Here is a 25,650-nt window from a genome sequence, read left to right as displayed (position 1 = left end):
AACATCATTCAGAAGTTCGAATTAAGTGACGATTTGGAAATTGCTCCTGGAAGAGGTCGACGGTCAGTTGCGGAACAAACTGTTAATGAAGTTACTGTTGCCATGGCTGAGAATGCTGGACCAGATGTGCGATATCCAAGCAGTTCAAGAGTTGCCTTACAACAGCTGAACGTTCCATAGTCCATTTTTCGAAAAGTGGTGCGAACATCCGTGAAATGGTAACTCTAGCTGGGTTAAATGTTGTCGTAGATGCAGATTGTCCTCACACTTAGCAACGTTTGTAGCCTGGAAAATAAAAATGATACGCATTTAACAAATGTTATTCATTCATGTGGAAATTAAAATGTGTTTCTTTCAGTGGTTTATCCGTTGTTTCTCTTTGTCGTGTACTTTTGGATGTTTCCACAAAGTTTCATTGTTATAAGAGCAGTCGTTTTTAATGGAGTCTTCTCAAGTAACCAAAGTTTAATTGTAATCATACTGTATATGGACGTGCAGTAGCATAAATAATACGTATTTTCTGAATTTTCGCTATATTTTGTCTAGAAATAACACCTTCTACTAGATCTTGGCAATCCATATCTGTGTAAACTAATTTTTCCTCATTTGTCGGACTTCGATTGGTAACCATTGCAGCAACAGTTATTCATAATTGCTGTTACTAATAAATAAACGTCTAGAAACAGGTCAACTACGTACAATATCGAAGATCTGGTAGTATAGCAAACTGTAAAGAAACAGTGTTGCACTGAAATCAAGTGAGAAATCCGGTCTGATCTTGGTGATACGCGTAGTACGGAATGCTCTCACCATATTATCGGGCTCTATCTGCCGTTTAAACGTCTGCTATGTGCCAAAGTGCATCACGTACACGAAAACATTCAGATTTACAGAACTGTTAACAAATTACCAGCAAGAAACGCGCCGGCCGCGGTGGCCGAGCGGTTCTAGGCGCTTCAGTACGGAACCGCACGACTGCTACGGTCGCAGGTTCGACTCCTGCCTCGGGCATGGATGTGTGTGATGTTCTTAGGTTAGTTAGGTTTAAGTAGTTCTAAGTTCTAGGGGACTGATGACTTCAGTTGAAGTCCCATAGTGCATAGAGCCATTTGAACCATTTTTGAACAAGAAAAGCAGAAACACAGGCACAGAAATAAACAAATGCACTATTTTTTTATGTTCCGTAAAAACAGGCATTAAGCCAATTTCCCCGGAAGTCTCAGGATCATTAGGCCTTGTTTGTAAATTAACAGTTGTATAATACATTTTAGTGTTCCTGGGTCTGGTGTATCACCTTCCACCTCTTTTTATTTCTTTCATCGCCCACTTTTCCAGGAGTATCCATCGTATATCTGTAGGGCTTTGGACAGAGTGGCATTGCCATTGGTAAATTCCACCAGCGAAAGACATCGTTCGAAGACGGCCGATCTTTTCAAATCAGTATACCATTACATGCACGGTCACAATGCAACAAAGCGCATCGCCAGGACGTACAAATTTCACACGACAGTCGGTGAAATTCAGATCACTTTGTTTTCTTCGGTCAAATCGGTAAACGTTCTCACAAAGGAAATATGCGCTGTGAGAAACTGAGACGTTTAGTCCAAGAAAGAAGGAGTTTGTGGTATGTTGAGAAGAAATATTACCATCATATGAATGTATCCTGCAATCTGTGGACAGAAATCGCAATTTTATTAGAAACCACATTCAAGCAGAAACTTTAGCAGATATTTAAGACGTATATCATAACCTCAAAAAACAATTAGTACAAGTGAGAAAGGTGGCGTATTTTATCCTTTAAGTTACTGTAGCTGATCTTTGTGTTGCGATAGGTTGTCATTGGTTACCTGTCAAATATTAGTATTGCGTACTGGTGTTTATATGCAAGTTGAGGTGTTATTTGAGATGATTTACAAATGTGTATGTGTTTTCACTTTTCAGAGCTGTATGTGTTCAAAGTAGCTGATTCTAAAATTTATGTTTTTCTGTCACACGTATAGTGAATTAACCGTAGGAAGTTAAATGATATAGATATGTTTCCCTGAATTAAGTTATAGTTGTAAGTGTAATATTGCTTTCAAACGACAGCCCGATTCATTTCGACGCTGTAATAGAAAGTTTCGCTCTTTCACTTAGATAATCGTAAAACGTTTGGGGTAATTCCAGTAACTGAGGAAAGAGTATACAATACTCACCACGTACTTTCCGAGACAGATATAGGCCATTCACATTCATTCAGCGCCGTTTTAGTAGCAAAGGCCGCAATGCTGCACTCATCTCCTAGCACTGGTGTCCATCCCACAAACGTAGGCTGAAATAGATCCTAATCTTCTTGACAGAATAGATTCTATCCTAACCGAACCTGACCTAACCTAACCTCCTCCATCTTGACAATACTGAGGAAGGATCTGTGTACAGTCTGTCGGCCCATGTTATCGGGCGACCTTTGGCGACCGCGTCTGGTGACAATTGTCGGTGGCACTGTGAACGCAGCCTTAGACAGGGAATCTCTGCCTGCTCAGCGTCTTTGTGTCGTGTGTTTCCTTCCGCGAATTACTACCAGTTGGGAAAGATCGATGCAGATTTCCCCGACGTCTAGGGTACAAAAGTTTCGACAGATCAACCGTGAGTGACATCAGGCAGAGCACTGTGCCCCTTCGTGTGTGGTACACCCATGTTACTTCGCCAATGGTGGATGCTTATGCTGTTTGTTAAAACTTCTTACTTCCACTACTGTGGTATTATACACACCTGGAAATTGAAATAAGAACACCGTGAATTCATTGTCCCAGGAAGGGGAAACTTTATTGACACATTCCTGGGGTCAGATACATCACATGATCACACTGATAGAACCACAGGCACATAGACACAGGCAACAGAGCATGCACAATGTCGTCACTAGTACAGTGTATATCCACCTTTCGCAGCAATGCAGGCTGCTATTCTCCCATGGAGACGATCGTAGAGATGCTGGATGTAGTCCTGTGGAACGGCTTGCCATGCCATTTCCACCTGGCGCCTCAGTTGGACCAGCGCTCGTGCTGGACGTGCAGACCGCGTGAGACGACGCTCCATCCAGTCCCAAACATGCTCAATGGGGGACAGATCCGGAGATCTTCCTGGCCAGGGTAGTTGACTTACACCTTCTAGAGCACGTTGGGTGGCACGGGATACATACGGGCGTGCATTGTCCTGTTGGAACAGCAAGTTCCCTTGCCGGTCTAGGAATGGTAGAACGATGGGTTCGATGACGGTTTGGATGTACCGTGCACTATTCAGTGTCCCCTCGACGATCACCAGTGGTGTACGGCCAGTGTAGGAGATCGCTCCCCACACCATGATGCCGGGGTGTTGGCCCTGTGTGCCTCGGTCGTATGCAGTCCTGATTGTGGCGCTCACCTGCACGGCGCCAAACACGCATACGACCATCATTGGCACCAAGGCAGAAGCGACTCTCATCGCTGAAGACGACACGTCTCCATTCGTCCCTCCATTCACGCCTGTCGCGACACCACTGGAGGCGGGCTGCACGATGTTGGGGCGTGAGCGGAAGACGGCCTAACGGTGTGCGGGACCATAGCCCAGCTTCATGGAGACGGTTGCGAATGGTCCTCGCCGATACCCCAGGAGCAACAGTGTCCCTAATTTGCTGGGAAGTGGCGGTGCGGTCCCCTACGGCACTGCGTAGGATCCTACGGTCTTGGCGTGCATCCGTGCGTCGCTGCGGTCCGGTCCCAGGTCGACGGGCACGTGCACCTTCCGCCGACCACTGGCGACAACATCGATGTACTGTGGAGACCTCACGCCCCACGTGTTGAGCAATTCGGCGGTACGTCCACCCGGCCTCCCGCATGCCCACTATACGCCCTCGCTCAAAGTCCGTCAACTGCACATACGGTTCACGTCCACGCTGTCGCGGCATGCTACCAGTGTTAAAGACTGCGATGGAGCTCCGTATGCCACGGCAAACTGGCTGACACTGACGGCGGCGGTGCACAAATGCTGCGCAGCTAGCGCCATTCGACGGCCAACACCGCGGTTCCTGGTGTGTCCGCTGTGCCGTGCGTGTGATCGTTGCTTGTACAGCCCTCTCGCAGTGTCCGGAGCAAGTATGGTGGGTCTGACACACCGGTGTCAATGTGTTCTTTTTTCCATTTCCAGGAGTGTATTTTGTGCGCAAAAACCACAGGATGTGTCTAGAGGCTGCAATTCCACCCGGCAGCGTCTTGCCTTGATATGTGCACACACTGAGAGCGGTTGTGGGGGGACAAGGGTTGCAGAAGGTGACATTTGGTTCGAAAAAATTATGAGGATGGACAAGTACCAAGGAAGAAACTGTGGTCGAAGAAGATTTTATGGCTGCGTTGTGGAAGACAGCTGCCCTGATGTGTGCTAACACTAGTAGCAGATTGTAGAAAATCAAATATTCCTGGGTCTAGGAAGTCGTGGGATTCGGTAGGTAAAGATAAGGCGACACTGTCCGACGGTGATTTTAAAACAACCTTGTGACAGTGTGTTTATGGATGGAAGCTCACATAACATACCAGTCATCTCAATTTACTTCAGTAAAATTACTGTTTTCACTTTCAGTCTGATGCTACCTGTAGTTCGACATTTGCCAGCAGCCCGTAGTGGCTTGCTTGCCACGCATTCTACTTTAAAAATTGTGACTAAAGGTTTATCGCTTGATATTTATCTTATACGTGAGATGTAAGTACTCTTTCTTTCTTGTACTGTTAGGCAGTACCTACAATTTTATATAAAAAAGTTTCCCATTATTTTGTACTTACGTTACAGGCCAATTTGAATATTTAATTTCTGATGAAGACACTCATTGAAATGACGATATCTGGTCAAAGGTCTTAAATTTTGTGACCGAGGACTGTAATTGCTTTAACTTTGTTTTCTGAACGTTAGTCTATTGCAGAATTATAAAACCTATTTTATAATCGCGAATTTTTATTCTGTCTGTAGGATCAACATGGTTTCCATACAAATGCATCATTCGATACATAGCTTGCTCTATTCGTTCTTCACATTCAGGAGGTAGGAGTATGTGTACCTCACATTTCTCCCGTGTTTTGTGACTTACAGGAAGTTTACAATATAATCCAGCACTTCTGCGCCATCGATTAGTAAATCAGATATACGCACACGGAGCTTACGAAGACATGGATTCCAGAAATATGGACCTGCCTGCAACCACAACTCAGTAAGTGTGGAGGCGGAAACAGCTTCCGGCGTTCCTTTATGTATACTACTGGCCAGCGCTAGAAAACGTAGAAAGTTAGAAAATATTCTATTACTTAACTTGCATGTGCATTATAGTCGAAGTAGTGGATGATTGAATATGAAGAGCTTATTCCGGAGTAAAGAGGGTGCAAAAGAAATTTTGTACACAGAACTGCCACCTCTGGCAGTAAAAATGGCGGTAGGTCAGCTGGTCATCTGGATGAAACATTTGGCTACGTCTACTCACACCGCTTAGCGGCAGAGTTCATCAGTCGTAATGTTTGGCGAGTGGTGGAGTACCAGCGTCTCGGCAACACAGTTTCAGTTAATGACAATACTCGAGAACATGTTTACCAGGGAAATAGTTGAAAACTCTCTGTGTAGAGGTCAGTCAGGACATCACACGAAACATGCTGTCGGCCGCTCCCCCTCCCCCCCCCCCCCCCCACTCAACTCGAGAAAGGGAAGATAGGGCACACTCATTAGCCGTAAATGTAACAGTTGCTGTAGAAATTACCGGATATGTGAATAAGACGTATGCTGATGATGACTGATAACTTGCAGTGTTCGCTCTCCTGTCAGATCCAGACTTTATCGTGGTGCTATATGCAGAACCAGAATTCGTTTGAAAGTGCACCATAGTGCCATTTCCTTATCTCTTGTTGTTACCTGATGTAATATTGCCAGACGGCCTCCTTGCTGAAAGCCTAATGTGATTCAAACGTCATCGCACTGTCCGTTTGGATCATGTTTTGCAGTGGAGGCGAGCGAAAAATATGTCAGTCTTCTTTTTCGCGAATCACGTGAAGCTTTATACCGCTCAGTGCGATTCTCCTGAACCCATCGATCATACATTCGAATTACTGCCGTGGAAGACCCGCTTTCCAGATTCCGTGTTTCGGCAACAGATCCTCCAAGGCGTTGGAGAGCTCAGCAAATAGTATGGCCGGATACGATAATCTCTCACCCTCTCCCCACCCTCCGCCCACCTCCCATCACAACTCCGGCATCAGTTGCAGACAACCACTGATTAACTTCGTTAATTTGATTCTCTAGCTCTGCATTTTTAGATCGAGTTTCACTAGTAAGTACCACCCAATCATAATCACCCAGTCTATTCTGGTAATGTCCCACATGCGCTCTCATACGCCCAAGCTGAATATAGGAGGGAGCTGTTTTGGTAAACAAGTCCCACTGAGCCTGAAACCCCGCATCATAACACTCGACAATGACAGTCGAACTTGCCTTCCTATGATCCGACATCATTTCTTTATTTTTTTTTCAAAGAAACCTAAGACATACCACAATCACCTGAGGCGTCATTCACAGCCCACTCGATGAATGAAATGTCACACGTCTACATCTACATCTGCATGATTACTGTGCTATTCACAATAAAGTGCCTGGCAGAGGGTTCAATGAACCACCTTCAAGCTGTCTTTCTATCGTTCCACTCTCGAACGGCACGCGGGATAAACAAGCACTTAAATTTTTCTCTGCGAGCCCTCATTTAACTTATTTTATCGTGATGGTTATTTCTCTCCATGAAGGTGGGTTCCAACAGAATGTTTTCGCAATCTGAGGAGAAAACTGGTGATTGAAATTTTATGAGCAGATCCTGTCGCAACGAAAAAGCCTTTGTTTTCATGATTGCCACTCCAATTCACGTATCATGTCTGTGGCACTATCTCCCCTATTTCGCGATAATACAAAACGAGCCGTCCTTCTTTGTACTTTTTCGATGTCATCCATCAGTCCCGCCTGATGCAGATCCCACACCGAGCGAGGTGGCGCAGTGGTTAGACACTGGACTCGCATTCGGGAGGACGACGGTTCAATCCCGCGTCCGGCCATCCTGATTTAGGTTTTCCGTGATTTCCCTAAATCGCTCCAGGCAAATGCCGGGATGGTTCCTTTGCAAGGGCACAGCCGACTTCCTTCCCCATCCTTCCCCAATCCGATGAGACCGGTGACCTCGCTGTCTGGTCTCCTTCCCCAAACAACCCAAACCCCCAAAAAGCGGATCCCACACCGCATAGCAATACTCCAGTCTCTTTAGTAAACCTGTTGCACTTTCTAAGTGTTCTGCCAATGAATCGTAGTCTCTGGTTTGCTCCACCCACAACATTATCTATGCAATCGTTGCAATTTGGGTTATTTGTAATTGTAATCCCTAGGTATTTAGTTGAATTTTCAGCCTTCAGATTTGTATGTAATAGAAATTTATCAGTTTTGTTTTAGTACTGATGTGAATAACTTCACGCTTTTCTTTATTCAGGGTGGATTGTCGCTTTTCGCGCCATACAGATATCTTATCTAAATCATTTTGCAATTCGTTTTGTCATCTGATGACTTTACAAGACGGTAAATGATAGCATCATCTGCAAACAATCTAAGACGGCTACTAAGATTGTCTCCTATATTGTTAACATAGATCAGGAACAATAGAGGGCCTATAACATTTCCTTGCGGAACGCCGGATATTACTTGCGTTTTACTCGATCACTTTCCGTCTATTACTACGAGCAGTGACCTTTCTGACAGGAAATCACGAATCCAGTCGAGGAACTAAGGCGATATTCCATAGGCACGCAGTTCGGTTAGAAGTAGCTTGTGAGGAACGGTGTCGAAAGCCTTCTGGAAATCTAAAACTATGGAATCAATTTGACACCCCCTGTCGATAGTATAAAGAGCTAGTTGTGTTTCGCAAGGACGATATTTTCTGAATCTGTGCTGCCTGTGTGTCAATAAATCGTTTTCTTGAGGTACTTCATAACGTTCGAATACAGTATATGTTCTAAAACCCTACTGCAAATCGACGTTAGTGATATGGACCTGTAATTCAACGGCCGGCCACGGTGGTCGAGCGCGGTTCTAGGCGCTTCAGTCCGGAACCGCTCAGCTGCTACTGTCGCAAGTTCGAATCCTGCCTCGGGCATGGATGTGTGTGATGTCCTTAGGTTAGTCAGGTTTAAGTAGTTCTAAGTCTACGGGACTCATGACCACAGATGTTGAGTCCCATAGTGCCCAGAGCCATTTGTAATTCAACGGATCACTCTTACCTCCCTTTTTGGGTAGTGGTGTGACTTGAGCAATTTTCCTGCCTTTAAGTACGGATCTTTCTGTGAGCGAGCGGTTTGTATCAGCATACTCTGAGAGGAACCTGACTGGTACACAATCTGGACCAGAAGCCTTGCCTTTATTAAGTGATTTAAGCTGCCTTGCGACACCGAGGATATCTACTTCTATGTTTCTCATCTTGGCAGTTGTTCTTGATTCGAATTCAGGAATATTTACCTCGTCTTCTTTGGTGAAGGAGTTTCGGAAAACCGTGTTTATTAACTCTGCTTCAGTAGCACGGTCATCAGTGACTTTACCGTTGTTATCGCGCGGTGTAGGTATTGATTGCGTCTTGCCACTGGTGTGCTTCATGTATGAGCAGAATCTCTTTCGTTCTCTGCCAGATTTGGAGACAGAGTTTCGTTATGGAAACTATTAAAAGCTTCTAGCATTGAAGTACGCGCTATATTTCGAACTTCTGTACGACTTTGCCAGTCTTTGGGATTTTCTTTCAAATTTGGCATGCTTTTTTCGCTGCTTCTGCAACAGCGATCTGACCCGATTGGTGTACCATTGGGGATCAGTACCATTACTTATTAATTTATTTGGTATATGTCTCTCAATTTCTGTCGTTACTATTTCTTTGAAATCATTCCACAACTTTCCTACACTTACATGATCAGATCGGAAGGAGTGCAGACTGTCTCTTAAAACGACGTTAAGAGGATTTTATCAGCTTTTTTAAGTAGACATACTTTGCGTTTCTTTTTGATGGTTGTAGATGTTACCGCATTCAGCCTAGCAGTGGATGCCTTGTGGTCTCTAATCCCTGTATTCGTCACGATACTCGCTATTTGTCCAGGATTATTTGTTGCTAAGAGGTCAAGTATGCTTTCGCAACCATTTACGCTTCGAGTGGGCCCATGAACTAATTGTTCAGCTCATCAAAGAAGGGGGAGTGAAGATACATGAATGGTTATCAGAGCTAATAAAAGGGGTATGGAGAAAAGAAGTAACGTCGGAGAAATGGAAAACTGCTGCTGTATGTCCCATATACAAGAAAGGAGACACACTGCTGACACAGAACTACAGAGGGATATCTCTCCTATGCACATGCTATAGAGGAAATATTAGACATAGCACAAGCAGGTCTCAGGAAAGGTAAATCAACAATCGACCAAATATTCACACTAAGACAAATATTAGATAAGAACTGGGAGCATAATCATGATACATTTTACTTGTTTATAGATTTCAACAAAGCATGTGACAGCATAGTAAGAGAGGAAATGTGGAGGATAATGGCAGAGTATGGGATACCTGACAAGCTGATCAAGCTAACTCAAATGTGTGTGATTGAATCAAAGTGTAGAGTGAAAGTACAGTGGGAGCCTTCAGAAGCATTAAAAGTAAAAACAGGAGTGGGACAGGGAGATATTATATCACAAGCCCTGTTCAATTTGGCCCTCAACAACACCCTGAGGAGAGTAACATGTGATAGTGCAGGAGTCAGTACAGGAAAAAAATAAATGTCCTGGCTTTTGCGGATGATATTGTGCTGATAGGAAAGAACATAAAAGACCTGGAGGAAGTGGGAACTGTGCTAATGGAAGAAGCTTAGAAAGTAGGTCTAATTATAAATGAAAGTAAAACAAAGTTCATGGTAGTAGGAAGAAGAGCTCATTTATGACCAAACCATCTTAAAATCGGAAATCTAGCAATACAGAAGACGGGCACATTCACTTACCTCGGTGTTAACATCAACCAACAAAACCTTATAGAACAAGAAACAGTAACAAGAATTCAGGCTGGGGTAAGATGTCTAGGAGTTATGAACAACATCATAAGATGGAAGTTACTATCTAGGCAGGCAAAAATAAGAATGTATCAGACCACCATCAAGCCAATAGTGTGCTATGCAAGTGAGACATGAACCCTGACAAAGAAAACAGAGAAAAGACTCATCACTTTTGAAAATAAGGTACTGAGAAAAATATATGGACCAGTGAAAGAGAATAAGGAAAAACAGAGAACTCAGACAATTATACACATTACCTGACCTTGTAGCGAGCGTCAAAATTAAGACTAAGATGGTACACACATGTGAGGAGGAGATGGGAGAACACGGTGATAAAGGCTGTAATGGATGGACAAGCTGAAGGACGGCCGAGAATGAGATGGAAGGAAAATACCATGTGAGTCATGCAGATTTTGGGTCTGCGAGATGAAGAGGGAATGACAGGAAAGTGTGGAAGGCTGGACTGAGTGAGGCCAAGGACCGGCTATGGTTTGTGTAGCCAATATAAGTAAGTAAGAACATTTGGCAAATTTAGCCTACTTTTTTCAAGTTCTTCTTCCAGGCAGCCTAAAGTGCAACATGGAATAGTGCTCCTTCATCCGTGAAGAACTTGGGTATTTAAGAAATATTCACATAGTATTTATTCTGATAATTCACATTTGTCTGCAAATAAACATCTTCCAGCGACCAATGGCATTTAGGAGCTCCATACTATCATGGGGAAGTCAGCATATTACATTTAATTATTGCAAACTCTGTGCAGATTGCTGTTCTACGGAACCATCTGTGGCGGAAAGGTGTTCCCTTTGTGTGGTCTCAAGAATGTCAGGACATATTTCAGCAATTAAAGGATGCATTATCGAGTCGTTATTGTTAAATACATTTTTGTCCAACTAAGCATGTTGCGTCAGCTGTGGATGCGTCAGCTTATCTGATTGGCCTATTGCTTTTGTCAGAAAATTCGCAACAAAGCGCAGTACAAATAATATCCACATGAAAAATAGGCGCTCCCTATGATCTATGGTGGTTCCAAGTTCCGCCAATACTTGTACAGTCAGACGTTCAGTTTGATAACAGATCTTCTGCCCTTACCGGCCTTGATCAACCCTTTCAATCCTGTCCCACCATAGCTAGCGCAAAAATTGAAACATTGGGCTCTAATATTGTATAATGATTGGTAGGAGCTGTTGTACAGGATCATTCCCCCGCGTTTCAAAGCTGACTTATTTTCTCAGTTGATTCATCTGAGGAATCACGTTATCAAAGCAATACTCATGATTTTGAAATCTTTCAAAATTTTCCTCTAAATTTTCAGCGTCTTGTAATAGCAACTGCTCCTCACCCAATTCTGTAGGTACATCTGCAATATGTGCGCCATGGATGACCACGTAGTTTGGAAGTAATGGGCCACTCAGTGGTGCATCGCCGCTTTTCGCCTTGTCACGTGCTATCTGCGCAGTTGGGTGTTCTGCTGTTGCACACAGGGAATGACGATTCGCGTGTTGCGATTTCTCATTCCCTTCAGCGGGAAGCCTGCACCAAAGTCACTGGGGCCTAGTTCACACGAAGCAACTCGCCTGATGTCAGAATACGTGGCAGAGTATAGATAGAGCAAATCACATCTCATTGCAACATTTTTGTGGAACATCAGTCAGCTCCGACGTACACTGTTCTTGAAACGTCCCCTTAGAAAAATTATATATGACTGTGTTTAAACTGACACACAATATTTTTTAGCGCAACGCAATCTGACTTTCAATAATCCCTACAAGAGAACTGGCCTGACTAAATTAGCCTATACGTTTCACAAATCACTTACCTCACAAAAATCTTCGTTATTCGAACTACTGCAATACAGCGAGCGCCACTACTGCCAGCTAACTAAAAGATTCAAACTACTGAAGGCACTAACTACTGATAAGCATAGTTAGCAAATGAAAGATTTTGATAGAGAACAAACAATGTATTTACCTTAATAGTGTTCAAAAGTCATAATATATATAGCAGTTCATGACATCCATTCTTACAAATATACTGTTTCTGATGGACACACGTCCAGATCATCCGCTCTCAAAAATCGCCATCTCACTTCCCCACATCCACCACTGCTGGCGGCCCGCCTCCAACTGCGCAACGCTACGCGCTGTTCACATCCAGCTGCCCAACACTACAATGGCAGACAACAATGCAAACTCGCCGCAGACTGCACGCAGCACAGCCAGTGATTTTCATACAGAGCGCTACGTAACGTTGCCAATAAGAAAACATAAACAGCCTACTTACATTCTGAATGGCCACATCCAACCAGACCATGGCAACACGTCCATATTGGTTTTGTGGGTCCATTGTAGTTGGTGACAGACACATGCAGTAAATGTCCTTTTGTTGTCGTTTTGACAGCCACCACTACTGCTAGTGCAGTATGTGCTTTCTCTTTTATATGTTGTCGTGAAGGTCTCCCTGAGGTCCTTGTCCCAGACCATGGACCACAAATCATGTCAGTCGATTTTCAACAGTTTTGTGACACCAACTGCATACACCATTTGACTTCTGCCCCTTTTCTTCCTCAGTCTAGTGCTCAAAGTGAACAGTTCGTTCGAACGTTCAAGAGTCACAGAGAGAAACTCTATTTCTCCCTAACATGGGATCAAGCCTTCAATGTTTTTCTTTTCTCCTACAGTTCCTTGTCACATGACTGGAAGTCACCGGCAGGTTCATTGCATGGTCGTCACCACCGTAATCTGTTGCATTTTCTATGGCAGCCATGGAAACAATCCGTTCCACTATGTCAAACCAAGTATCAGCCACAGAGTGAAGTCTTCTTTAAAAATTTTTGCAAGAAACAGCGTTCGTAGAACGGCGCTATCACAAAAGTTTTGGTATTTTCGTTTTACATTGCTCAAGATTCCGCTAGGCTGCATTGACGTCATCAGAACCAGCTGCGGAGCTCTTGCGTTAGTGATTCTGCCACAGAATTGGGTCCCACGGGCCCAGCACACCGCTGGGGTCCGCAACAGCAGTCATTCCATTTCTCTGCCAATCGCGTCGTGCACCCTTAGACATCGACGTCATGCTACTGTCGCTGACCTCGGCGCCCGGCCTTAACCATGGAGGCATTGCCCCCTACCATCATTCACGCTGCCCCAGGGAATTCCCTTGCTGTCCATCTCACCACAGAGTCAGCGGCCATGGATGCGGGCGTGCACTTTGTGGCCGGTTTTTCAACTGATGTTCCCGGTCACTCGCAAGGTGAACACCGGGGTAAAGGCTTGGAGCTGCCGTCTGCTGTCGTTCCATTCCCTGTCTCCTCATCAACGCCTGCATTTAGGCCTCCCACCTACCATCATCCCGTGACACAACACTACACAACGGAAGTGCGTGATTGGAGGTGGGGGGGGGGGGGGGGGGTTACTGTGGTACCGCCATAAGAACGAGATGGGTTGGTACCTCGAGACAGAACCAAAAGTAATAATAGTTGCTACTAGACACAACAACAAATGAGAAACCGTGGCGTTGACCCTCGCTCAAGAGTTTCCGTACGTTACTGCTGGAGATTGCTTACTGAAGTGCCTCTAAGCCCAGTCTGCAGTCATGATCAAAGACGAGTCCGCTCCCGGTAGCTGAGTGGTAAAAAAAAAAAAAAAAAAAAAAAAGTGGTTAGCGCGACAGAATGTCAATCCTAAGGGCCCGGGTTCCATTCCCGGCTGGGTCGGAGATTTTCTCCGCTCAGGGACTGGGTGTTGTGTTGTCCTAATCATCATCATTTCATCCCCATCGACGCGCAAGTACCCAAACTGGCGTCAAATCGAAAGACGCGCACCCGCCATCGGTCTACCCGACGGGAAGCCCTAGCCTTGACCTGAGTGATTGCAGTGAGTAAACTGGGCTCTGAAGAAAATTTTCCCAGTCGGCTTTCTCTTTCATTTACTTATTTTCATCCATACGAAGAGAAATTCGTATTTCAATTTAATTGTGAGAGAAATTAATTTCTAATAATTGAGATGAAATGGTGTCAACACCGATTATAATATCAAATGAAACTATATGGTTCCGAAGACCTTTCCTAGTCCCAAACATCCATGATGTATAAACGTAGACTGAAGTGAGGAATGAAAATTTGTACCAAGGCCGAGGTTCGAATCTGGGTGTCCTGCGGTCACAAGGCAGATGTGCTAACCACTACGCTATCCTGTTACAGGGCTTTGCATAGCTGCACAGACCACCCTCTAAACAAATTTTCATTCGTCGCTTCAATCTGCATATATACATAGCTGTAATATTGTTAAAATATATGATTATCATATACTAATGTTTCATGTGTACATATCAACTTTCATCAGTGTAATGATGGCCTAGTAAGCCGAAAAATGGTTGAGAAAGTAAATTAAAACGGTCATACATAAATAATTTTGTGCTTTTTGTTTTTAATTATTAAGCTGTTCCACCTAGAAGCGCCGGAATATACCAACCTGTTTTGACCCTAGCAGTGTGTCCTTCTATTCGTTGGATGTCTGTTCTCCGACCTACTCGGTGGGCACAGAACCTCTCAGGTAATTCTAAGTCTTCCATTCACCTTTCCTAATATACATTACTGGCCATTGAAATTGCTACACCAAGAAGAAATGCAGATGATAAACGGGTATTCATTGGACAAATATATTATACTAGAACTGACATGTGATTACATTTTCACGCAGTTTGGGTACATAGATCCTGACAAATCGGTACCCAGAACCACCACCTCTCGCCGTAATAACGGCCTTGATACACCTGGGCATTGAGCCAAACAGAGCTTGGATGGCGTGTACAGGTACAGCTGCCCATGCAGCTTCAACACGATAACACAGTTCATCAAGAGTAGTGACTGGCGTATTGTGACGAGACAGTTGCTCGGCCACCAATGACCAGACGTTTTCAATTGGTGAGAGATCTGGTGAATATGCTGGCCAGGGCAGCAGTCGAACATTTTCTGTGTCCAGAAAGGCCCATACAGGACCTGCAACATGCGGTCGTGCATTATCCTGCTGAAATGTAGGGTTTTGCAGGGATCGAATGAAGGGTAGAGCTACGGGTCGTAACACATCTGAAATGTAACGTCCACTGTTCAAAGTGCCGTCAGTCCGAACAAGACATGACCGAGACGTGTAACCAATGGCACCCCATACCATCACGCCGGGTGATACGCCAGTATGGCGATGACGAATGTGGTGTCACCGCCAGACACCACACTTGCTAGGTGGTAGCCTTTACATCGGCCGCGGTCCGCTAGTATACGACGGACCCGCGTGTCGCCACTGTCAGTGATTGCAGACCGACCGCCGCCACACGGCAGGTCTAGAGACGTCCTAGCACTCGCCCCAGTTGTACAGCCGACTTTGCTAGCGAAGCTACACTGACAAATACGCTCTCATTTGCCGAGACGATAGTTAGCATAGCGTGCAGCTACGTCATTTGCTACGACCTAGCAAGGCGCCATTACCGGTTTAGATTGAGATTATAAAACATGTATCGTCAAGAGCGATGTACACCAATTATGGATTAAAGTTAAGTATTCCAGCAACTACGTTCTTTTCTTACTAGACTCAACTACTTTACTGTTCCAGACCTCACGCCAGTCTGCGTGAGCTTAACGCGTGCATTTCGGCCTCCTCTAGCAACACGGTGTTGGCTCTTCTGCCAACACATCAACGAATACAGGCTTCCAATGTGCGTTCACTGCGATGTCGCCAAACACGGATGCGACCATCATGATGCTGTAAACAGAACCTGGATTCATCCGAAAAAATGACGTTTTGCCATTCGTGCACCCAGGTTCGTCATTGAGTACACCATCGCAGGCACTCTTGTCTGTGGTTGCAGCGTCAAGGGTACCCGCAGCCATGGTCTCCGAGCTGATAGTCCATGCTGCTGCAAACGTCGTCGAACTGTTCATGCAGATGGTTGTTGTCTTGCAAACGTCCCCATCTATTGACTCAGGGATCGAGACGTGACTGCACGATCCGTTACAGCCATGTGGATAAGATGCCTGTCATCTCGACTGCTAGTGATACGAGGCCGTTGGGATCCAGCACGGCGTTCCGTATTACCCTCCTGAACCCACCGATTCCATATCTGCTAACAGTCATTGGATCTCGACCAACGCGAGCAGCAATGTCGCGATACGATAAACCGCAATCGCGATAGGCTACAATCCGACCTTTATCAAAGTCGGAAACGTGATGGTACGCATTTCTCTTCCTTACACGAGGCATCACAACAACGTTTCACCAGGCAACGCCGGTCAACTGCTGTTTGTGTATGAGAAATCGGTTGGAAACTTTCCTCATGTCAGCACGCTGTAGGTGTCGCCACCGGCGCCAAACTTGTGGGAATGCTAATCATTTGCATACCACAGCATCTTCTTCCTGCCGGTTAAATTTCGCGTCTGTATCACGTCATCTTCGTAGTGTAGCAATTTTAATGGTCAGTAATGTAGATTTTACATGATTGGCCCATTTCATATCTCAATAATACCACAAAACGTTATCGAAATGTAGTCTAGTCAGATAGTGTACCTTTTGTTAAAGGTGTATTACTATCCTTCACACAGTTGTGAAACAGGATGGGTCATCTTGAAAGAGGCTACACTCTAGCTGCTGAGGTTCTAGAATACAACTGGGAATGAATAAATGAACGATGTGGTTGCAGGGTTTTACGGCGAGGCAGTGTCGCCGGACTGTGGCTGCACGGCCGTGCAGAAGACCCACGGCTTCTCGGTGGCGGGTGTGGTGCCTCTGGCGGCGGCGCAGCGCGCTGCAGAAGTGCGCGTCTTCCGCGGCCGCGGCATCCTGCTGCTGCGCAACCCCTACGAGGCGCTCATCTCCTACCGCAACTTCCTCTACGGCGGACACACCGGTTTCGCGCCGCGCACCCGCTTCCAGGGACCTGGTGAGTCTTTTGCTCGCCTTGTGTACGAACCACTGTCCGCAGCTGTCAGGAATGAGCCCGCGATTCATGTGTGGTAGCAGCAGCAGCATGCAAGATCCCCTCGCTTCTAAACTGATACTGTCATTACTCAGCTTAGCCGCGAGTCCGTAGAGGTTGGTATATGTAACGTACAGTATAACTTGTCAGCATTTCCACCCGGAATTTGCGAGTGTAAGTCGGACCTTCCTTGATCCGCCTTGGTGGGTCGTGTCGTCTGATTTCCTCTCGTAAATGTCGCCCCGTGCAGATTCTTCATTGGCGCATTAGATGTCTCTGTCGGTGGAAGCTAATTATCTGAAATTGCTGTCGATTAACTTTGGGGTATCTATTTACTCAAAAATTAACATTCAGAATGCCGTAATATCACTTTTATTCCTATTAGATCAATAATAAAACACTCATGTCACAAACTACTCGTAACCGAGAGCATGGCTACCATCGAACAAGACAGGAAGAGCTCTTAACGCCGACTGCCGACTTTGGCGCGCAGTCCGTATCTCTTACTAGTTTCGCCACAGTTCGTGGATTTCCGATCAAGTTCATACTTGCTAAGATATGCATTTGTTAATGAACGGGTGTGAATTTTTACGAGGCAAAATTATGATAAATAGTTTTAAACATCCAGAGGCTCCTCCTAGTATTCATATTGTCATAAATGACTTTAATTATTAAAGATAAATAAACAAAATCGGTTACTTTGGCGCCAAGATGGCGGTACTTCCCGTCATGTATATTTCCCAGGCTGACGCGTGTTGCTACGGTCCAGCGCCGAGCCCCATCCCACTACGCGCGATATATGGTCGCTTCGTCACCTAGCCAGCCAGCGTGGGAAATGCTCTCTAACTCATGGCCGGCTACGGACTACAGCACTTCCTAAATATCGTGAATACATCAATAAGAGACAATAACTCATTAAAACTGGTAAAAATGTCTTCCTCACGTAAGAGTCACCTTACAAGGCAGCGGCAGTAGTAGTAGTAGTAGTGTTATTCATTCAGTGATCACTTTTACTTGACACTGGCATAAGGTTGCAAAGAAACATGAAAACAGGAAGAGCACGTATGATAGATTGTAAGGAAGGCGAATGGTCGGTCGATTTTGATGTCTTGGAAGAATTTCAGGAAAGTTATGTTCAACTATAAAGGAGACTACGTACAGATATTTGCGAGAAGCATTCCTAAGTACCGGTCGACTGTTCGGGAACCGCACCATATGGATAAAGAAAGCGTCGAAGCATGTGACTGGCTCGCTGCTTTGTTTGTAACCGGTAAGTTTCGTCGACAAGCTGTATTACGGAAATGTTCCGTGAAATCAAATGGGTATCAGTGGTGGGAAGCAGGCGTTCTTTTCACGAAGTGACATTCAAAAAATGTGGATAACCGACAGATTTCATAAAGATTCTACAGCCAGCAACTTAGGCCTCACCCTAAGAAACTCGCAGAAAAAGAATCATGGCTCATGCAGTAGACTGCCGTTTATTTCTCGAGTCGAACGAAATATTGAATGACTGGCAGTGATACAAGATAACCTCTACATAGTGTCTTGTTTACAGGGTGTATACGTAGGGACTTTGGAAAGTACGTTTCAAATGCCGTCTCATGCTAAATCATGATCTACATCTACATCTACATTTATACTCCACAAGCCACCCAACGGTGTGTGGCGGAGGGCACTTTACGTGCCACTGTCATTACCTCCCTTTCCTGTTCCAGTCGCGTATGGTTCGCAGGATGAACGACTGCCGGAAAGCCTCCGTGCGCTCTCGAATCTCTCTAATTTTACATTCGTGATCCCCTCGGGAGGTACAAGTAGGGGGAAGCAATATATTCGATACCTCATCCAGAAACGCACCTTCTCGAAACCTGGACAGCAAGCTACACCGCGATGCAGAGCGCTCTCTTGCAGAGTCTGCCACTTGAGTTTGCTAAACATATCCCTAACGCTATCAGGCTTACCACCAGCTCATCACCAGAGTAGAAGGCATGTTCTGGTTTTCTAGCAGGCGTAGTTCTGATGCGGCACAGCTAACACAGTCTTGGACTGAAATGGCGCACCTACTGGAAACTTACTCCTAAGCTGAACTGCGCGGGACAGTACTACTCTTGTGGGCAAACTGTTTAAATTGCAGAGAGATTTATAGCAAAAATCTGGCGGTATATGGATGAGATGCCAACGGCCTTGCCGCAGGGGTAACACCGGTTCCCGTCCGATCACCGTAGTTAAGTGCTGCTGGGCTGGGCCAACACTTGGATGGGCCACCGTCCGGATCCACCGAACGCTGTTTGTAAGTGGAGTGCACTCAGCCCTCTTGAGGTCAACTGAGGAGCTACATGACTGGTAGCGGCTCTCTGACAGCAGCCGGGAGACCGGTGTGCTGACCACATGACCGCTGTCCCTCTCCTCACCCTCAAATGCCCACATCCAGTGACACCTATCGGCAGACGATCACAAGGCAGTCGTACGGTACCGTTGGGGATTGCGAGGCCTTTTCGGACGGAGTTTAGTTTAGTTTATAGGGATCAAATACAACGTCGCGTCTAGCCATACTGAAACGGGGGCCAAAAATCTAACTGAGGCGTCACAGACGCGCTGATCTGCAATGAAGGAAGATCTTGCACGATGTAGGCTGAAAGAACATCTCGGAAGAAAGAGATTTGCGAATTCAGAGGACTTCCACATAAAGGTCATCGAATTGCTCCGTAATCAAGGAGTAGACTACTGTCGTAGAGAATTTGAAAGGTCGGCGGAACGTTCCGACTACAGATTACAAACTCTTGGTTACTTTGTTGATATGTGATTGCCGTGTGAGAGGAGACAAAACAAGCCTACTGTGACGAAGAATTTCAATACACTATCTGAGAATTATTTTGCTGGCTGCGCATCGGCCAACGTGAGCTGCATATGTTACTATTTAAACCAATGAAACAAAATTTCCGTAGTCCTTTTAAGCCGGCCGCTGTATCCGAGCGGTTCTGGGCGCTTCAGTCCGGAACCGCTCGACTGCTACGGTCGCAGGTTCGAACCCTGCCTCGGGCATCGATGTGTGTGATGTTTTAGGTTAGTTAGGTTTAAGTAGTTCTAAGTTCTAGGGGACTGATGACCTCAGATGTTAAGTCCCATAGTGCTCAGAGCCATTTGAATCATTTCAGACCTTTAAATAATACATGAATATAAAACGAAATGTCTTAAAAACAATTAAAATCTTCACTGAGCTGCGAATATCGGTTACTGCGGAATTTTTAAATATATAATGCATTTCAAGGACCCTCCAGAAACGCTAAATCTTAAAACTAAACGATTGTTTGTGGTCGGACTGAACTGTCTACTCGCAGTGCAGCAGCCAGTGGTGTTAACCTCTATGCTACACTCATCGCACGCGACTCATCGGCATTGATCCCTATTCTAAAAAAAACACCAGCCCGCTGTCTGAGATGTTCTGACTGGAGCCGACTGTAGCACCCAGGATCTTGTCAGTGGTCTTCAGTATACCGATCCGGTGCAGTTAAACCCTCTTCGCTTTCATGAGTACCAACTGTGCCCTTCCCGTCGAATAGTCACTATCGTCGAATAGGTCTTCAGTCTCCTTGAATATCCCATCATCAATCTGCGCCGCTGGACTATAAGGCTTCATACTGATGACACTGACAATGACTGCGCTTTTGTCTTCTTCATAACGGTCATAATCCCCAGCTTCATATATGACGTTCGACAAGCAATAAAAGATACAAGACGGACTGAAGTAGCGCTTTAGTAACTTTTTCGATATACCAACTTCGTGCACAGGCGTATAAATCCACACCCAAGTCTCCAGAGCTGTATCGCACAATCAATTACTTCGCGTTATAGCGCTCTCGGTCTTGCTCCTGCGCCACCGGTGGTTGTATACGAGCAGGCTATTATGTTTTTTGGTCCTGGTAGTGAGGTGTCTCTCGTAGTTACGCTGAGATGGTCCGGTTTAAACAGAAACAGTGTATCAATTACTGTTTTGGAATCGAGTCTTTGGAGCAGAAAGAACGGTGTGAAGCCTACAGAGTCTTGCTTTCCTGTTTTACATGTGAATGTCGCGATGAGCAGCATTTTATTTTATTCCAATCTCTCCGTTCGAAATCAACACATGTCGTACTGTGAGGCCATTCGTCTGTGGATCGTAGTCAGTTGTCATCCTGCTGACGATGTCACAACGTGAGCTACCTCTGATACAAGTCTCGACTGAAAAAAATTTTCAGATATCATCACACAGGTTGCTTCATACTTCAAAATGATGCCTTCTGCATCGAGCTTCGGCAGTTGGTAGAGCTTTGGTGAACGCAGCTTGAAGGAAGTAATCAGTGCAGACAATTATCCATCAATTTCCATTTGTTGACTTCGGGAAACTCCCAAAGAGGTCGATTCCTGTTCGAATGAATGAGGGGACTGGTACCACGCGCCTCGTAGATAATTGTGGGGCGACCTATATATGGAATTCCTAATACTGTGCACATAGTGTTTAAAGGACCTGTAGAGACTTGGCCAATGATTCCTGTATCTGATTTTGCGTAGGGTCTTACGGTTCCAGACGACTAGATGTTGAAGCGAATTAAAAATGCTTCAGGACAGCTACCTGTTAATGAGCTGGGATGACAAGGAACCATTACTGCCCCAGTGGATCTTATTTCCCCTTATACAATTCTCCATTTATTAATCTTAATTTTTCATTTTCTCACTTCCACCTCCTTACAGATTTATATTGTTTTTCAGCAGTGCTGTTGAGCAGCACTGTCATCTGGCACAACGATGACTGAGACTTCATGCTCACTGCTGTGCTTTCCCAAAGGATTCCTTGATAGGCCGTCGGCGTCTGTGTGTTGGTGTCCACTTATGTATGCCTATGTGACATCACATTCCTGAAGCTTCAGTGACCGCATCAGCCGACCCGACAGATACTTCAGCTTAGGTGGTCAGTATAGATAATTTTGGACTTGCAGAATACTCTGGAAACATAAGTTAGCACATTTGCAGCATTTTCGTGAATTTGCACTAGAACAGCTACTATCCCACAACCGCTAGAGTCGGAATGAAGTTCAGTCTCGGCGTTCTCCTCATATATTGCTGGAAATGGAAAAGATGTTAGCACATCCTTAAGGACAAGGAAATACATGTCTTTCAACTCGTTACAGGGAAATTTGGCGTCTCCCAGCAGCAGTTCTTGCAAGTGATGTGCCTTGGTACTGATGTCCTTTATGAACCGCCGGTAGTACAAGCAAATACTGAGAAATCTTCCCGCATCATCACTGTGCTAAGTAGTCGGAAAATCTAAGAATGCTCTTATTTTCTCTAGATCTGAACGGTTTCCATCGCCATTCACTAGATTTTTACTTCTTTGGCGGCAAAGAGGCACTTTTTGGGATTCAGGGAGGGACCTGCAATCTGACTACAATTCTAAACAGTTGTCAGATTGCTCAGATGTTCTTCAGATTTCTCCGTAACAACGACAGTGTTGTCCACATAGCAATGGCAAGTCGTCCATCTGAAGTGTCGAAGCAGGTTGTCCGTCATACGTTCGAAGATGGCTGGAGCTTTACGTGGTCCAGTTTTCACAAACTTAAACTCACAACGGACGTCAGGAGACATGAAGATATTCTCATCTTGGTCAGCCTCGTTAAATTCGATTTTCCAGCACCATATCTGTATGTCCATAGTTGAAAAATGCTTTGATCATTTCACACAGTCTAGGAAACAGATGTCTTCCTTTGTGATTTTGTTTGGTCATCGGTTGTCGACGCAGAAACGCCATACACCACTGTTGTGTTCAACAAGAAAAGCAGGAGTGGAACGAGGCCCCTCTGAAGGTTCAATGACGTCTTCTAGTAGCATTTCCTCCACTTCACTCACATAAACCACCGTTCAGCCAGCGACGCTCTGTATGAGTGCTGGCTAATTGCAGGATGATACTTGTGGGTGAACAATGTATTACCGCAGGCTGCTTGTCCTGTCTTTTCTAAACATCGGATTTCAAAGCATTCGAAAACTCATGCAAGATGGCTCTCATTCGTCGACATTGTTCCTTGGTCAGGCCAGATCCTATTGGCAGTTCAGTAGTAGTTGCCTACTCTGTGTCGCCTGTAGAGGCTGTGGAGCACGATTCTTTGTCGATGACACAAAGCTGCCCTTCATGAACTGGTTCGGTTGTCCCTAAACATATACTTTTAGGTATGAGCTGTGGCTGCTAGTGAGAATTAGTAATCCAAAGCTCCCCTAGATCAGCTACAATCTTTATGATTGGCAGTGTTATGTAGTTTTCCCTAGGGACACAGAACAGCTTCTGGCAATTGCCAAAAGCTTTCGGAGATTGTGGTAGAATAAACATCTTCAACGGCAGACAACCATCCACAGCAATCTTTGTTACATGTGCTTTTAGGAAGAGCAGCATCAGTCTGGATCTCTGATCTTTCACATTCTATTACCGCTTGCGATGTCTGCAAGAAGTCGCATCCAAGAATAAGATTATGACCACATTCTGTGAAGACGACAAATTTGAAGGGTTGTGTTCTGTCATTAACAGTTCTTCATCTGACATATATTCCTTTCGGTTCGATGCATTTCTTATTTGCTGCTTTCAGCACAACCGCATCCATGTCACGGAACATAGTTTTCTTTAACTGGCGACAATAAGCATCTGACATTACAGAAAAGGAAGCCCTTGAGTCGACTATCACGAGGAAATGTTGGCAGTCGATGATGATGTCATTGAGATTTTCTGACATCAGTGTGACTGTCTTCCATGAAGGATACGCATCTGGGGTTACCTTACCTTCATTGATAGTCACCTCGCTTATATATCCTGAAGGCGGCGTCAAAGCGAGCAGAGGAAGAATGAAAGATTAATGTTTAAGGTCGTGTCACTACCATGGTCATGAGAGATGCAGTAAAAATTCGAATTACGAAAGGATGGCGAAGGAAATCGGCTGTGCCCTTTTCATAGGAACCCTCCTGGAATTTGCCTGTAGCGATTGAGCGAAATTACGATAAACGTAAATCTGAATCATCGTCCCCCAGATCCAGTGTGCTAACCAGTGCGCCACATTGCCCTGCAAAAAGCAGCTTCCATCTCAGTACGACCATGGGGGAAACGGCTACACCATGTTGGGAGCAACCTCGCCTAGGATTTGGCGATGGGTGTCGTCTACAGGTCGATTACGGTCGTCTGCAGATGACTGTCGTAAATATAATTGTTATGATGAGTGTTGTCTGGTGGATTAGTAGTCATCGAAAACTCATCTTCCTTCTCTACAGTAGTGGACAATGTATCCAAAGTGTCCACAGTTTAAACTAACCGGCGTGTTGTCCTCTGTGATTCAAGTATCTCTTCTTCAATTGGGCGTTGTAATTGGCGTAAGAATTACTTGTTGTTGCGTCGGTGGGGTGCTAGATTGTCATTTGTTGGCTGCGACCTAAGTGCAAGTTACATCCATTCCTCCTTGCGCGTTTCACTGCTGTTGGAGATTGGTGCTAAAAATCTATACATCTCTTCTTCAAGATCCTGTATTACCTCCTGATCAATCGGCTCGACGTTCTTGTCTGCTATCTTTAGTCTACTCTGTCCCACAATTCGGGTCGCCACAAAATACTGTATCCTTCACTAACTACATAGCGTGTGAGAGAGGAGTAGCCATTGTGGTCTTCGAAAACTGCCATAGTAGCCAGATTCTGGAGTCGTTCATAGTTCTTTCGTTAGAATCTATTTCTGTTGAATTTCCACTTGATGAATTACTCAACTGTTAAGACATCCTTTATCAGAAGAGCTTGGTACATGTCTTCCACAACTGCTTTCGTCAAGTACGATATTTTTCAGTCTTTATCATACTAAGATTCACATGTGGCATAGGGAAAACGTTCTTTATGTCAGACTGTGTCGTTTCCGCAAGACACTTGTCCGTGTTGTTCTATTGTTCCTCCGCTGAGCGGACTTGCTGTTTATTGTAGCCAAAGGTTTCCTTCAATATGACGTGGAATTTATCCCAGCCACTATGTAACTCTTCGTTGACCTAGAACCATTATTGAGCTGTGCCGTTTAAGTAATGGCAGTCATTAGCCAAACAAATCAAGTCATTCATCTGTTTTATTTGAGGTTTTGGTTAAATCCTTTCTGCAATTTGGTCGGGTCCTGAGCCGCATTTTCAGAGTAGGCCTACCCATATAGACGCTGTTGTGGCCTGAGATCGTCCACTTTGATGAAAATCTCGCTACCACTGGGTTCTAGGGCAGCACATATACAATGAAAGTAGAATAGTAAGTAGCAAAATATGTTACTCACCTTTGGTAACGCTGGTTGCAGCAAGTGTAGAATTCGAGATTAGCCTGTCTGTTCTGACTATAGTTTCAGGAATACGAACCAAAAAACGTTCTCGGAACTAAATTCAGAAGAAAACTATTCTTGAAACTTCCTGGCAGATTAAAACTGTGTGCCCGACCGAGACTCGAACTCGGGACCTTTGCCTTTCGCGGGCAAGTGCTCTACCAACTGATCTACCGAAGCACGACTCACGCCCGGTCCTCACAGCTTTACTTCTGCCAGTATCTCGTCTCCTACCTTCCAAACTTTACACTCCGCT

General features: G+C 45.0%; 1 protein-coding gene across 1 annotated transcript in view; it reads left to right on the top strand.

The window, feature by feature from the left end:
• LOC126184604 (WSC domain-containing protein 1-like) overlaps positions 1-25,650 on the top strand; it is a 401,052-nt gene that overhangs the window by 286,297 nt on the left and 89,105 nt on the right. The window contains exon 5 of the mRNA XM_049927057.1: positions 16,781-17,020. Coding sequence (XP_049783014.1) covers positions 16,781-17,020 — 240 coding nt within the window. The remainder of the gene's footprint in view (positions 1-16,780; positions 17,021-25,650) is intronic.

Source organism: Schistocerca cancellata, chromosome 4 (genome assembly GCF_023864275.1).
Source record: "Schistocerca cancellata isolate TAMUIC-IGC-003103 chromosome 4, iqSchCanc2.1, whole genome shotgun sequence".
NCBI lineage: Eukaryota > Metazoa > Arthropoda > Insecta > Orthoptera > Acrididae > Schistocerca > Schistocerca cancellata.
This window is presented reverse-complemented; position numbering and strand designations above follow the sequence as displayed.